This window comes from Agelaius phoeniceus, chromosome 2 (genome assembly GCF_051311805.1).
Source record: "Agelaius phoeniceus isolate bAgePho1 chromosome 2, bAgePho1.hap1, whole genome shotgun sequence".
NCBI lineage: Eukaryota > Metazoa > Chordata > Aves > Passeriformes > Icteridae > Agelaius > Agelaius phoeniceus.
In genome coordinates, this window is record NC_135266.1 from 17,852,901 (window position 1) to 17,865,470 (window position 12,570).

The window sequence follows — 12,570 nt, forward strand, 5'->3', positions numbered from 1 at the left end:
AAGAACTAATCTAAAAAAATTTTTTTGAAATAGTTAAAACTATAAGCATTGTTTTCCTGACAGCTACAAGTGGAGTGACTTGACAAATTGATTCTTCAGGGCAGTGTGACAGCCAGGGAGGGAGGTCACCACTACCATTTACCAGAGCTCACATGGGGTGCTGCAGTGGAGAGCCCCCAGGTGCATTCCTCCTTCTCCTGCCACTACTTTGGTGGCTTTTTCCCAGATGTAATTGAAGGCCACAGCTTTACACTCAGGCTACAGTTTCTTCTGAGATAGGATCCCTACAAATTCCTGCTTCTCAAACTCTTCTTCTTTCACCCCTGCTCTTGCTGGTGAGAAGCCTCTCCTCTTCTGGCCTCACACTCAGCTTCTCACCCTGAAATTCAGGTTCTTGACACTCCAGAGAACCACATCATGATGAAATCATATTTGCCAGTGCTGGTCCCATCTTTCTGAACACATGAGAAAATTCAATCAATGAGCAATGCTTTTCTTACTCAACACAGCTGAGGTTTTCACATCTTTCAGTCCTCAGAATGAAGTGCCTGATTTCCTCCTTAGTCCTTCCTGGGATCAGTGCCTCCAAACCACATCTGTCCAAGCTTCAACTAACAGGAATCCAGCCAGCATTCCAGCCTAGGTCAGCTTGTACTGTCACTCACAACAAGCACATTTGCATGGGAGTCATGATAGACAAATCTGACAAAATTCATATCAGAAATCTTGGCAAGAAGAAGCAGCTGCCAAACATAATTTTGGGAACATACAGGAAAGGCATGAACACCCTTCTTGGCAGCCAGCAGCAGTCAGGAGTGTGTTGGAGCTGCAAAAAAGGCTGATGGTAAGGCTCCTCGAGAAGACCAGGAATACACAGCCAAGTGATGCCAACGCAGCTCTTATCCCAGTGTTCAAGCTCCCGGGCCGCCTATAAAAACCATGGTTTTAAAAATTTAGAGACAGCAAGCTTTCAGCACTTGTGGCAGAAGAGTCTAGAACATTTCGGGAGCTCCAGCTGTAACTGAGCCAAACACACCAGGAGAGCTTCTCCTCTGGGGGCAGAGCAAAACCTTTGGAATTTTGAAGCAATCCCATCCCTATACGGCATTTATGTCCCTTTTTCAGTAGCTCCGGGCTACACTTTTTTGTCAACAACCGTCCGGGACGAGCTTCGCACTGCAGCAGGGACATCGCTGCTGCATTTGCGCCGTGCCCGCAGTGGCAGGTGCCGGCAGCGGGGCGGGACACCGGGATGCGGGGCCGGGAGCGAGGAGGAGGGAGCGGGGCGGATCCCGGGATGGGAGCAGGGCGGAGCCGGGAACTGGGGCGGGACCCGGGATGGAAGCGGGGCGGATCCCGGGATGGGAGCGGGGCGGTGCTGGGATGGGAGCGGGGCGGTGCCGGAATGGGAGCTGGGCGGATCCCGGGATGGGAGCGGGGCGGTGCCGGGATGGGAGCGGGGCGGGACCCGGGATGGGAGCTGGGCGGGGCCGGGAGCGGGGCGGTGCCGGGATGGGCGCGGGGCGGTGCCGGGATGGGAGCGGGGCGGTGCCGGGATGGGAGTTGGGCGGGGCCGAGAGCGGGACGGTGCCGGGATGGGAGCCGGGCAGTGCCGGGATGGGAGCGGGGCGGATCCCGGGATGGGAGCGGGGCAGAGCTGGGGCGGGGCCGGGAGCAGGGGCGGATCCTGGGCGCGAGGCCGGGCCAGTCCGGCGCAGCGATTGGTGCTGGTTTTCCCGCGTGACGCCGCGCCGGGCGTTGATTGGCTGCGGCGCCGCCCCGCGCGGGCGTGGGCGCGGCGGTGACGGGCGATGGGGCCATGGCGCCGGGCAGCGCGCAGGGAGCGCCGGCCGCCGGCAGGTACGTGCACGGTCCCCCCGCCCTCACCGCCGCCCGCGCTCCCCCGGGGCCGCCGCCGCGGGGACCGGACTCTGCAGGGGCCGCGGCGCCGCCCCTCCCCGCGTGCGGCCTGCGCGGGACGCGCGGTGGGCCCGGCGGCGCCGCCGACACTGAGGGGGCCGGGGGTCGTCGGGGGCGGCCGCCGGCGAGTGATGGCGCCTTGTGGTTCCTTCCCCCGGCAGGAGCGGGCCCGGCATGGACGGCGGAGGCCCGGCGGCGCACAGCGTGTGCATGGTGTCGGACTTCTTCTACCCCAACATGGGGGGCGTGGAGAGCCACGTGTACCAGCTGTCACAGTGCCTCATCGAGCGCGGCCACAAGGTGCTGGTGGTCACCCACGCCTACGGCCACCGCAAGGGCGTCCGCTACCTCACCAGCGGGCTGAAAGTCTACTACCTACCCCTGAAGGTGATGTACAACCAGTCCACGGCCACGACGCTCTTCCACAGCCTGCCCTTGCTCAGGTACATCTTCGTGCGGGAGAGGGTGACCATCGTGCACGCCCACAGCTCCTTCTCGGCCATGGCCCACGACGCCCTGTTCCACGCCAAGACCATGGGGCTGCGGACCGTGTTCACCGACCACTCCCTCTTCGGCTTCGCCGACGTCAGCTCGGTGCTGACCAACAAGCTGCTGACGGTGTCCCTGTGTGACACCAACCACATCATCTGCGTCTCCTACACCAGTAAGGAGAACACGGTGTTGCGAGCAGCCTTGGACCCTCGGATAGTCTCTGTCATCCCCAATGCTGTGGATCCCACCGACTTCACTCCAGACCCCTCGAGGAGGGATGACAGTACAATAACAATTGTGGTTGTCAGCAGACTTGTTTACAGAAAAGGTAATGGGGGATCAAATGTAAGCTTGTTTTGGTTTTCTTTGTTTGGAGAGGTTTTGGTCAGGTACCGCTTAGGCTGTATCTGTGGTATGGATGGAATTTGCTCTGGGAGGGGTGAGGTGGCTGTTCCAAGCTTTTGTGTTTGTGAGCTCAAGGAGAAGAAATGTACATTTGGTTTTGTACATGATGTGTTTCCTTTGTTATACTGAAGAAACCAGAAACTTTGGCCAGTTTGTGAAATGGAACGTTTGGCTCGTATTGGACAGATGATTTAGGGCCTAATCTATATATTCTGTTAGAAATGTTGTAATTGCTTTTTATTTAATACAGTGACAGCAACTTAAGTGATTTTTTTTCCATTTTTGTCTCCGATGAGGTCACAAGTTGTGAGGTTTTCATATTTTTGTGTACAGTAGTTTAGCTGTCTTCAGTAGACCTTTTTTTTCACTTCTTCTGCTCCTGAATATAGTTGTAGATGTGGGCTACATCATGAGAAGTTCTGAAATCAAATACAATAATGGCTTGCCCTAAATTTTCTCCTCTTAGGTATTGATTTGCTTAGTGGTATAATTCCTGAGCTGTGTCAGAAATATCCGGAGTTACATTTCTTAGTTGGAGGAGAAGGACCAAAACGAATCATACTGGAAGAAGTCCGGGAGAGATACCAGCTACATGACAGGTTGGTTCTGACCCTTCAAGGTACTTCAGGGGTGGGGACCTGCCTGCCTGCCTCCCTCCCCCAGATAAACCCCAAAGCTTGAGTTGGAGGCCTAAAGGCAGGGCAGATAAACCAGACACTGAAGACATTGAGAGCTGGACTATGGTCCAGCAAGTTAATTCATATTTCTGTGAATAGGCCCTGAATGAGCCTTCATTGAGACATAGAAAGGTGACTTAGATATAAATTTATCATGCTCCTCTCTGAAGCCATGATGCTTGGATTTCATATGGCATCAGGTGTTAACAGCTCATTTGTGCCATTGCATGTCATGATGACTGCTAGTAATTTATTATTTCAGTATGAAACTCTTCAGCATAGTGCTTGTCTCATATGTGTTCTTGTGGTGCTACAAACATGTTCCCTCTTGCTACCATGTTACCAGAATGTTGCCATGATGCAGTTGTATTTCTATTGGGTTTTTTTGATCAAGAACAGTTTCATATTCTCAATTGTTAATTTTATTTTCTAGGTTTTTTTGTTGCCTGTTTTGTGCTTTAGTCAGTGATTTCCCCAATTAAAATTGTCAGTATCGTTCTCATTTTACCCTTTATCGTTTTCCAATATCTCTTCAAGATGATAGGTCCTGATCATTGTATCTTAAAAACTTTTTCCCTTTTCAGACTCTGATTGGTCAGACCTCACATTGAAAATTCAGATAATGCATTTGACAAATATTAATTATTAACTGAATGAAGCCATTTTTTCTTGCAGAACTACAAGGTTCAGTAGCAATGTTCTGGAGGTGAATGTCATTAAAACAGCAACTTTTCCCACCAACTTTATTTTCAGAAGTTTCTTTCAGTGTGACAATAAAAAAGCAGGATTTTCTATTTCTCCATCACTGGAGAAATTTAGAGAAAACTAAACTGAGGTGCCCATCTTTGTTCTCTCACTTTATAAGTGTGAACCATTGGTACCTTTTTCAGAATATGTGGCATTATTATGATCCAAATCTAGTATTTATCTCTGAGGGGTTTTTTTTTTTTTTTTTTTGGTTTTGTTTTTTTTTTTTGTTTTTTTTTTTTTATTTTCCTCTTGTATGCAGGGTGCGTCTTCTAGGAGGCTTGGAACACCAGGATGTCAGAAATGTCCTGGTCCAGGGGCACATTTTTCTCAACACTTCCCTCACTGAGGCCTTTTGTATGGCTATTGTGGAAGCAGCAAGCTGTGGTTTACAGGTAAAAAAAAATCTCAGTATCTAGAAAGCATGTATCCATTTTAAACAGATTTCACTATGAAATAATACATGCTTATCACATTGATTTCATCTGAGGCTCTGTCTTGACAGAGGTAAGCAAATGTTATCCCCATTTACAGGGCACCTGGAAGCTGAGACAGAAGGGCTAAATCCAAGAAGAATTTCGTGTATAATTTGCAATAACATGTAGATCTGCTCTCAGTTCTCTGACCTAGCCAAATACTATTTTGTTTGCACTCCTTTACAGAGTTTTGAGGTAGTTGATGTTCCTCTACTTTGAAAGGAACTGCAGAAAAATTGCCTTCCTATGTAGGGATTCAAGATAAGTTGGAGGGAGAGAGAACAGTAAAAGCCCTGACTAATTTACAACTCAGACAACTCAAAAAAGAAGTTGAGTCAGTAGCCATAAAGAATTAGACTTTCACAATAAAAGATAAAGGAACCTTATTAAGAAGATAGACTGATAAGAGTACCTAATTTACAGTAAGTATAGAAAATGGGAGTGCCTTCAATTTTTTCTTTACTTCAGTATCCTTTGACAGCAGTTACTACCTAGTTGTAGTTACTCTCTTGCCATCTCTTCTCTAGAGGTGAGGAAGTTCTGCAGTTTCTTATTGCCCAATGTTTAGAAATGATTGCACAATGGGAGTCTTCGTAATTTCTTATTTCCCTTTTAAAATAATAATTTAGATTAATATAAATAAATTTTTGCAAGTGTTCAGTAACCTAGGAAACTGAAATTTCAAGTATGTGGTAAAATTATCCTCTGCAAAAAGAGATAACAGGTTTTTTGAGATACTGTGGCAGAAATGTCCAAAATCTGGTTACGCAGGTTTCGTTGTGTACTGTGGCAAACACCTTCAGGAAAGGTCTCATAACCACTCATTAGACTTGTCTAGTTAGTCTTCTGTTTTATCATGGCACCAGAGAATCATTCTGGACAATGTTGAAGGTAATCTGCTATGCTTTGTCTTCTTCTCTGGGGTTTACACTCAGTTTACATACAGGTCAAGTTCCCAAACCATGATATTTTCCTATTCTTTTAAATAGCTACATCTAAACAATGTAATAGCATTGCTGTCACACAGTTTCATTTTTTATGTTGCTGTTTCTTTTATTTGTTTCAAAGGTGGTGAGCACAAGAGTTGGTGGGATTCCAGAGGTACTTCCAGAAAATCTCATCATTTTGTGTGAGCCCTCTGTGAAATCTTTGTGTGATGGACTAGAAAAAGCTATTGCCCGGCTCAGATCAGGAACTCTGCCATCTCCAGAAACTGTTCATCAAGAAGTAAAGACTTTTTATACGTGGAGGAATGTAGCAGAGAGAACTGAGAAAGTATGTATAATCACTTCTTCTAAATTCTCTGAAATTAAATTTTTGAAACAATTCTTTCTTTGAAATATTGCTATGCACATTCACCTTGTAATATTCCAGTGTAATTTTTCAGCATGTTTCCTCTCAAACATACATGGTTTTAAAAGGTCCTGAAAATGCTTTTTTTCCCCCAAATAATTCCTGGATGCATTTTCTATTTGTATTTTCTAACATGCCATAATTGCTGTTAAATATTTTGAAGATAAGCCTAGATCATTAGCTAGATTTCTACTCTTTATTTGTTCAAGTCTTGACATGAAATAACTTTTCTGGCATAACTGGAAAATGTGCTGCTAAAGTGTATGAGAAGGTAAGAACAGTTCATGACAAAGCTTTGCCATGTGCTAACAAGTAATTTAAAATTATGAGAAGTAGTTCAATGCTGGAAGGCTGAACACAGCTGAGTTTACATAAGCTGTGGTTGTAATGAAAATTTATTTTCATAGTTTTGAAATTACATTTCAGAACTAGAGCTGCACTTCAGTAGAAAAACTCTGCCTTCAGTGAAGAATGTTGGTTGCAGTAATGTTACAAACACCCATGGAGCTGTGTCACTTCTGCTTTCACCTCCTGTGTTTAGGAAGGAGAGAGTAGCTGAACCCCATGCCTCTTACTTAGATTGTACTGCACTCAAGTATATATATCTTACAAGCCTCCTTGAAGTGCCATGTACAGCTGGTTTATTATTTTTAAGTGCCATCCATATCATTCATTTTATGATTTTGTAACTGCAGGCAACATTTGAATTGCAAAGTTTTTACAGACGTTAGCCTAGATTTGAGTTAGCTTTATATAACATTTTCTTAAAAAAAACCACCAATATTTTGTGAAGGAAAATGGTCATAGAATTGGTAGAAGTGTGCATAGATCTTAAATTTTACAGAAGATAGTTGTTTGTTACCAAATAAGGTTACCTGTAGAATGGAGTCTGTAACATTCTTAAGGAAATAACTGTGTCCTTCAAGCCTTTTTGGAGTGGTTTGCAGTGGGTTTGTAGTTGGCTGTGGTTGACATTATAAGCCACTAGCAGCAAATATTTGCTTTGTGCAGTAATTGAACTACTGTTTCTTTAAACAAAAATCAGAAGCCTGTTAGGATTTGGTTCATTGTTCAAATACAGACATTTGGAAAAGTGCCAAACTCACCTATGAGTTCATCCATCATTGTGTTTAAAATTTAGTAATTGCATGTTCAAGCTCTTTCTGGGACTGATGTGAATATGAGATTAGAACCCATTCAATCCATTAAAACCCCCAGCCCTTTCTGTATAATATTACATGAGAGAGAAATTATGTAGTCTTCCTAGTTAATGAAATACTTCTGAAGTGTGTAAAAGAAGAGAATGTTTCATATTTCTCCTTAAATGAATGAATGAAATATCTAGAACAAAACTCATAAATCAGCACTTAGGATCTGCAAAGGTTTTTGGGCAGTAATATTTGTCCCATCTGGTAGCTAAGACTAGGCCATTTATTTTGTGCAGTGATGATAAAGTACTGCCTGATTTTTGATGTAGAATCAATGTATTTTTAAGATGTTACTTTCTGTCTCCTCTCTGTTTAGGTATATGACAGAGTTGCAGGTGAAGTGGTTTTACCAATGAAGGAGCGACTTGACAGACTAATGACTCACTGTGGTCCAGTGACTGGGTGTATTTTTGCTTTTTTTGCTGTTCTGAACTTCCTTCTTTTGGCATTTCTGAGGTGGATGACTCCAGATTCCATTATTGATGTTGCAATAGATGCTACAGGACCTAAGGGTGCATGGACTAAACGGTATTTTTTTGGAAAAAAAAGAAGAGTTAAAGAAGAACTTCCAAACTCCTAAATTGCTCAAGTGGAGAGGGAAGAATGTGTCAGTCACTAAAGGTTTTAATGCTTGCTGACAGAGACATTACTCTTAAAACTCTTCAGTTTCTTTCTGAAGTTCTTAGAAAGAAACTTAGTTCAATGTGCTACCTCAACTTAGGATGATGTTCTTAGTTCAGTTTTGGATTCATGCAAATCTTTGGGCATCTCTTTTGCACTGAAAGCTGGGAGGAGAATATGTGTTTTTATATGTGTCAGAAGCCTTGGAAACAAAAATACAAGATTTTCCTTGATAACTTGAACATTGCAGAAAGGGACTTAAGTGTTTGGGAAAGCAAAACACAACAATTATTAGCTTAATGTAGTTCCTGCTAATCCCTGGTATTTACTGTGATTTTTATTTTAAGACATCTTTCAAAATAATTAAAAGCTCAACAAAATACTTTTTTCTCCTAAGATGAAAATGGCACTTGAAATTAGTCATAAAGTCCATTACCATGTAAATTTCAGAGACTTAGTTCTAGCAGTTGTGTCCCAGTGACAGTGTTTTGCCTGCCTAGCATTATTATTTTGAAGTTCTTCCCTAGTCACAGTTGCACATTCTGCTGCTAAATCAACATTCCATAATGATTTTCTGATATTTTCAGAGGTGCTAATTTTTTCCTGTTCTCTTACATGTGTGAAAGCGATGTAAAGCTTATAGTGATTTTGGGTTTTGCTTTTATTTTTTGGTACATAAGGGAAGAAATAGTATTATTTAGAGATAATACAGCCTTTAGAAACATCTCAGGCCTGAAAACTTCCAGCAGTCTGTGCCAAAGTGTGAAGTAACACATGTGTGAGAGAGCAAAAACTGTGAAGGGCTTAACAAGCACACTGGTGCTTACCTGCTCTCTCCCACCTCCCACCCACCCATCCCTTTCCCCCCCACCTCTTTCTCCTTCCCCTTTCTTATGACCAAAGTGGCATTTCAGTCCATCTCTGGGAGGGACACATCAGAAACACTGGCTGGCAGGTGCTGCATGTGAACTCTTGGGAAGGTATCCCTTAAGTGGAAATAACAATGCTGAGCTTTTCATGGAGAGGCAGAGAGAAGGGGCAGCTGTGAGGAGTGTGAGTGATGTGTACTGGGGCAGGAGGCAGCACAGCATTGTGCCCATGTGTGTGAGAAGAGGTGTTTGTTTCATTTGTGTCAACCGCCTCTAAAATTGCCCCTTGTCTGATGCACTGGGTTAGTTTCTTTTTCAAGCATCACTAATGATGATAAGCTTCCTATTTTATGACTCTGGAGTATTGTGTGCTGTTGGACACTGTATTAATATTAAAACTGTGCAATATGAAAACACTGTTTCCAAACCCTTGAAGAGTAGTATTTAACACACTACTTCTGCCAAATTCATGTTGTTTGGGTAGAGATGTAATTACACAAGCATTTTATAATTTCATTGAACATATTTTCATGAAACACAAAGATGATGTAAATAATTTCCATATATAAAGTCTATTTTCTTTTACTAGAATTTTTAGCCTTTGATATGTAACATACAGCTGCGTTAAAAGTGGAAGTCATCTAAAATGGTGCCACAAGGTTTAAGGATGAATGGGTAGAATTAAGCTAATATTCTACTTTTCTAAGTTATTCTTTTTTTTATATTGTTCAAGCATTCAAATTTTGAACAACCTTTTGAAAATACTGATTGCCACTCTAGGGAAATGTTATATATATGTGTGTGTGTAATTTTAGTAATATTTTGTTCTCTTTTAGTTCTGTTTGGTTTCCTGCAACATCTGCAAACACAAAGCAAAAGGATTGCGTGTATCTATTCAAAATGAGTTTTCTTTTGTGGAACATTGTGTACTTATGAATACCATAATAAAACCTGGTTATAGTCTTGTTTACAAGACTAATGTAAAGTTTATCTAGGGGTTTATTTACCTTTCCATAAAGAATGGATACACTTCCTTAGTATGTGGGAGGATATAATTAGAAAATACAGAACTACAAACCATAATGCTGCTTTTCACCACTGGTTGTTGGAGTTCCTATGAAAATGTTTTTTAATAATCATCTTTCTGTACAAGCTGCCATACAAACTTAACTCATAACTGGTTTCTCAAATAACACCACTTGTATTATGCAGAACTTTGTGGGAATGATTTGCTCGCTGGCTTTGTGCAGTGGAGTAAAGGATGATGCCACAGAAACATTGACAGTTTTACTAAATATCAGTGGGTAACATGAAAAAGGTTAAATAAAATAAGCAGGATACTAAAAAAAAATACTGAAATAATGAGTGTGGTTTGAAATTAATAAAATAACTTGTTTAAAAAATTAAAATGTTTCAGTTGGGCTTGCAGGTAACATTCAATTGTTGTGAAATACCAGGGAAATGTTAGGAAAGGGAGAGTGACACTAATTGAGCAATGTCTTGCACAGAGCAGAGCCTCTGGTGTGTAGGAGGACCAGGAAGACCTGTATAGAATGTCCCCCTCCCAAACTGCAATGAAATTCCATCCCCAGGCACAAGGAGGAATGTTGTTTCCAATATATGATGTGCAGACACTGTGAATCAAGGTATTGAAAATTGTGGGTTAAACCATACAATGCACCATACAAGCCTCAAGTAAAGCATAGATATAAGATTGGTCTTTCAGACTGTGTTTTAGTGGGTATGGATGTATCTGTAAGAAGGTAACTACTGTAATTTACTTGGTTTGTGCTCAAGTTTTTCTGCATCTATTTATATTTTTTCCCTTTTTGATATTTATTTCTCTTTACTAGTCCCTTTTTTTTTCATATATGCTTAGGCTTTTAAAAATTAATTGTAAAAGTCTTTCTGGTGCTTTCTGCTTCAGTAAAATACAGACTTTATGTAAATAGATAGAATAATCAATCTCAAAATGGTTTAATACATTGATTTTTTTTAATTAAAAGTATTTCAATATTTTTAGTGTTTAATTGCTATCATTAAACTACTCTCATGATATTTGCTGTGCATCATGACATTCAGTAGTATTGACTTCCACAGTTTTCCCTAATGACTTGAACATTGACAGAGATAAAAGGTGGATATTTTTTAAGGGAATAAAACTAATGACAGGATAAGGCTATGAGTCTGAATTTATTATTTTACCAAAATTAACATTTTCTTGTAAACCTAGCAGGTAGATTAGTTTGCTTTCAGATCCAGACATGCTTCAACACTCTCACAACTCTAGAGATGCTACTTGTGCAGGATTCATTGAACTTTAACTGTGCATGGCTGCTTGTCTTGTACATGCTGGTTCTTCAAGCTGCTTGTTTAAGCAGGAGGGACTGGTGCATTCCCTGGGAACACAGGCACTGGCTGCTGCTGGAATTTGCTGTCCTCCTGCCCAGGCAGCAGCAGGAGTTTCAATAACCAGGTCCTACCCAGTGTGATGGGTGGCAGATAGGTGAGATCACTCCCACACTGGCTTGAGAGCAGCCAGTGAGTCACTCTCACATCTCTTCTCAAAAGGAGTGTTGTAAGTGTGCTGACCTAAGGATGCAAATAAGGCAAGGCTTGTGTGGGAAGTAGTGTCATTTATTAGATCAAACTGATAGAAAAGGAGTAGCCAGGCTCTGTATGGACTCCTTTGTTCTCATCTCTTTTGTTTGAGCGTTTCTGACTCCTTTTTTTTCCCCCAGTTGCCTTACTTTGATTGAATACATTGGATACTCTAATCCCAACTAAATATATTAGAAATACACTGCTGTAATTCAGAGTGTGTGTAGCATAAGAATAGACCAATACCTCTTTGAAGTTCTTTGAGATGAGCATTCCTCATCTCTTTATTTCCTTGCCAAATTCTTTAGGTCGTGTCTGATATTTCTCCCTAGAAGTTGGATAAAGTTAAGGTGAACCTTACTGAAAAAAAGTTATTTTCTAAGCTGGGTTGCCTTTTTTTTTTCCTGCTTATTTCTTGCATGTGTGTAAACTAGCATATATAAACATTACTTTTCATGGTTTTTGGAGGATCTAGCCAAACTACTTCTATTTACCTCCTCATGACAATTTTTTGGAAGGACTAATAAATTTTTTGATATGTTGATTTAACAATTTAGTAATTATCCTAGAGTTAAGTAAGAGTGATTCATAGAATAGTTAGGGCATCTTGCATAAATCAGTGTGGTGTATTTTTTCTACAGGGGGTTGACTTGTTCACTCAAGTCTATTAATGGAGTTGCATAACGCACCTCACTCAGCTCAGAGCAATGATGCTCAAAAGAGCAAGGGAGAGCGATGACAATCCTGTGGCTGCACTGTCATTGCTCTTGTGTTCTGCCTGCTCTCATGCCTACACAATGTTGCTCATCTCTCTAGTTTCAAAAATACCAGGGATGTCTGAGTGATCACACCCAATCTTGCTGTTGTCTGGCTACCACCCTCAGCAGTACTCATACTTTCCACCATGCTGTTCAGCTGTGTTCCCAATGATAATTTTCTTTAACATCCACTGCATTAATTTCCCTAGTGCTCATGTACACTAAGAGCAGATTAGGAGATTACACAAGTTTTTCTCAAATGACTCACTGAATAATTTAACTGAAAATCTTTATTTGTCTTGTTCTGCAGCCAGGAGGGTGATTTTGCTGCTACACAAATAGAGTTAGTCCTTCTGGGAGAGTCATGTTCCAGTGACTGCTTCCAAGCAGTCAAACTTTCCTGTGGTTTTCTAGAGCACTTGGAGAGCTCTTTGGTATTGTTC

General features: G+C 42.0%; 1 protein-coding gene across 1 annotated transcript; it reads left to right on the top strand.

The window, feature by feature from the left end:
* Positions 1-1,703: 1,703 nt before the first annotated feature.
* On the top strand, positions 1,704-10,946 carry PIGA (phosphatidylinositol glycan anchor biosynthesis class A). Its single transcript, XM_054654941.2, has 6 exons — positions 1,704-1,860; positions 2,082-2,740; positions 3,284-3,416; positions 4,504-4,636; positions 5,786-5,992; positions 7,595-10,946. The coding sequence occupies exons 1-6, from the start codon at positions 1,820-1,822 to the stop codon at positions 7,856-7,858; spliced, it is 1,437 nt and encodes a 478-aa protein (XP_054510916.1). The 5' UTR covers positions 1,704-1,819; the 3' UTR covers positions 7,859-10,946.
* Positions 10,947-12,570: the final 1,624 nt, after the last annotated feature.

Coding starts and splice junctions, on each gene's coding strand:
- PIGA (XM_054654941.2), top strand. CDS start 1,820: ATGGCGCCGGGCAGCGCGCAGGGAGCGCCGGCCGCCGGCAG. Junction 3,417..4,503: donor AGATACCAGCTACATGACAG/GTTGGTTCTGAC, acceptor TCTTGTATGCAG/GGTGCGTCTTCTAGGAGGCT. Junction 5,993..7,594: donor TAGCAGAGAGAACTGAGAAA/GTATGTATAATC, acceptor CTCTCTGTTTAG/GTATATGACAGAGTTGCAGG.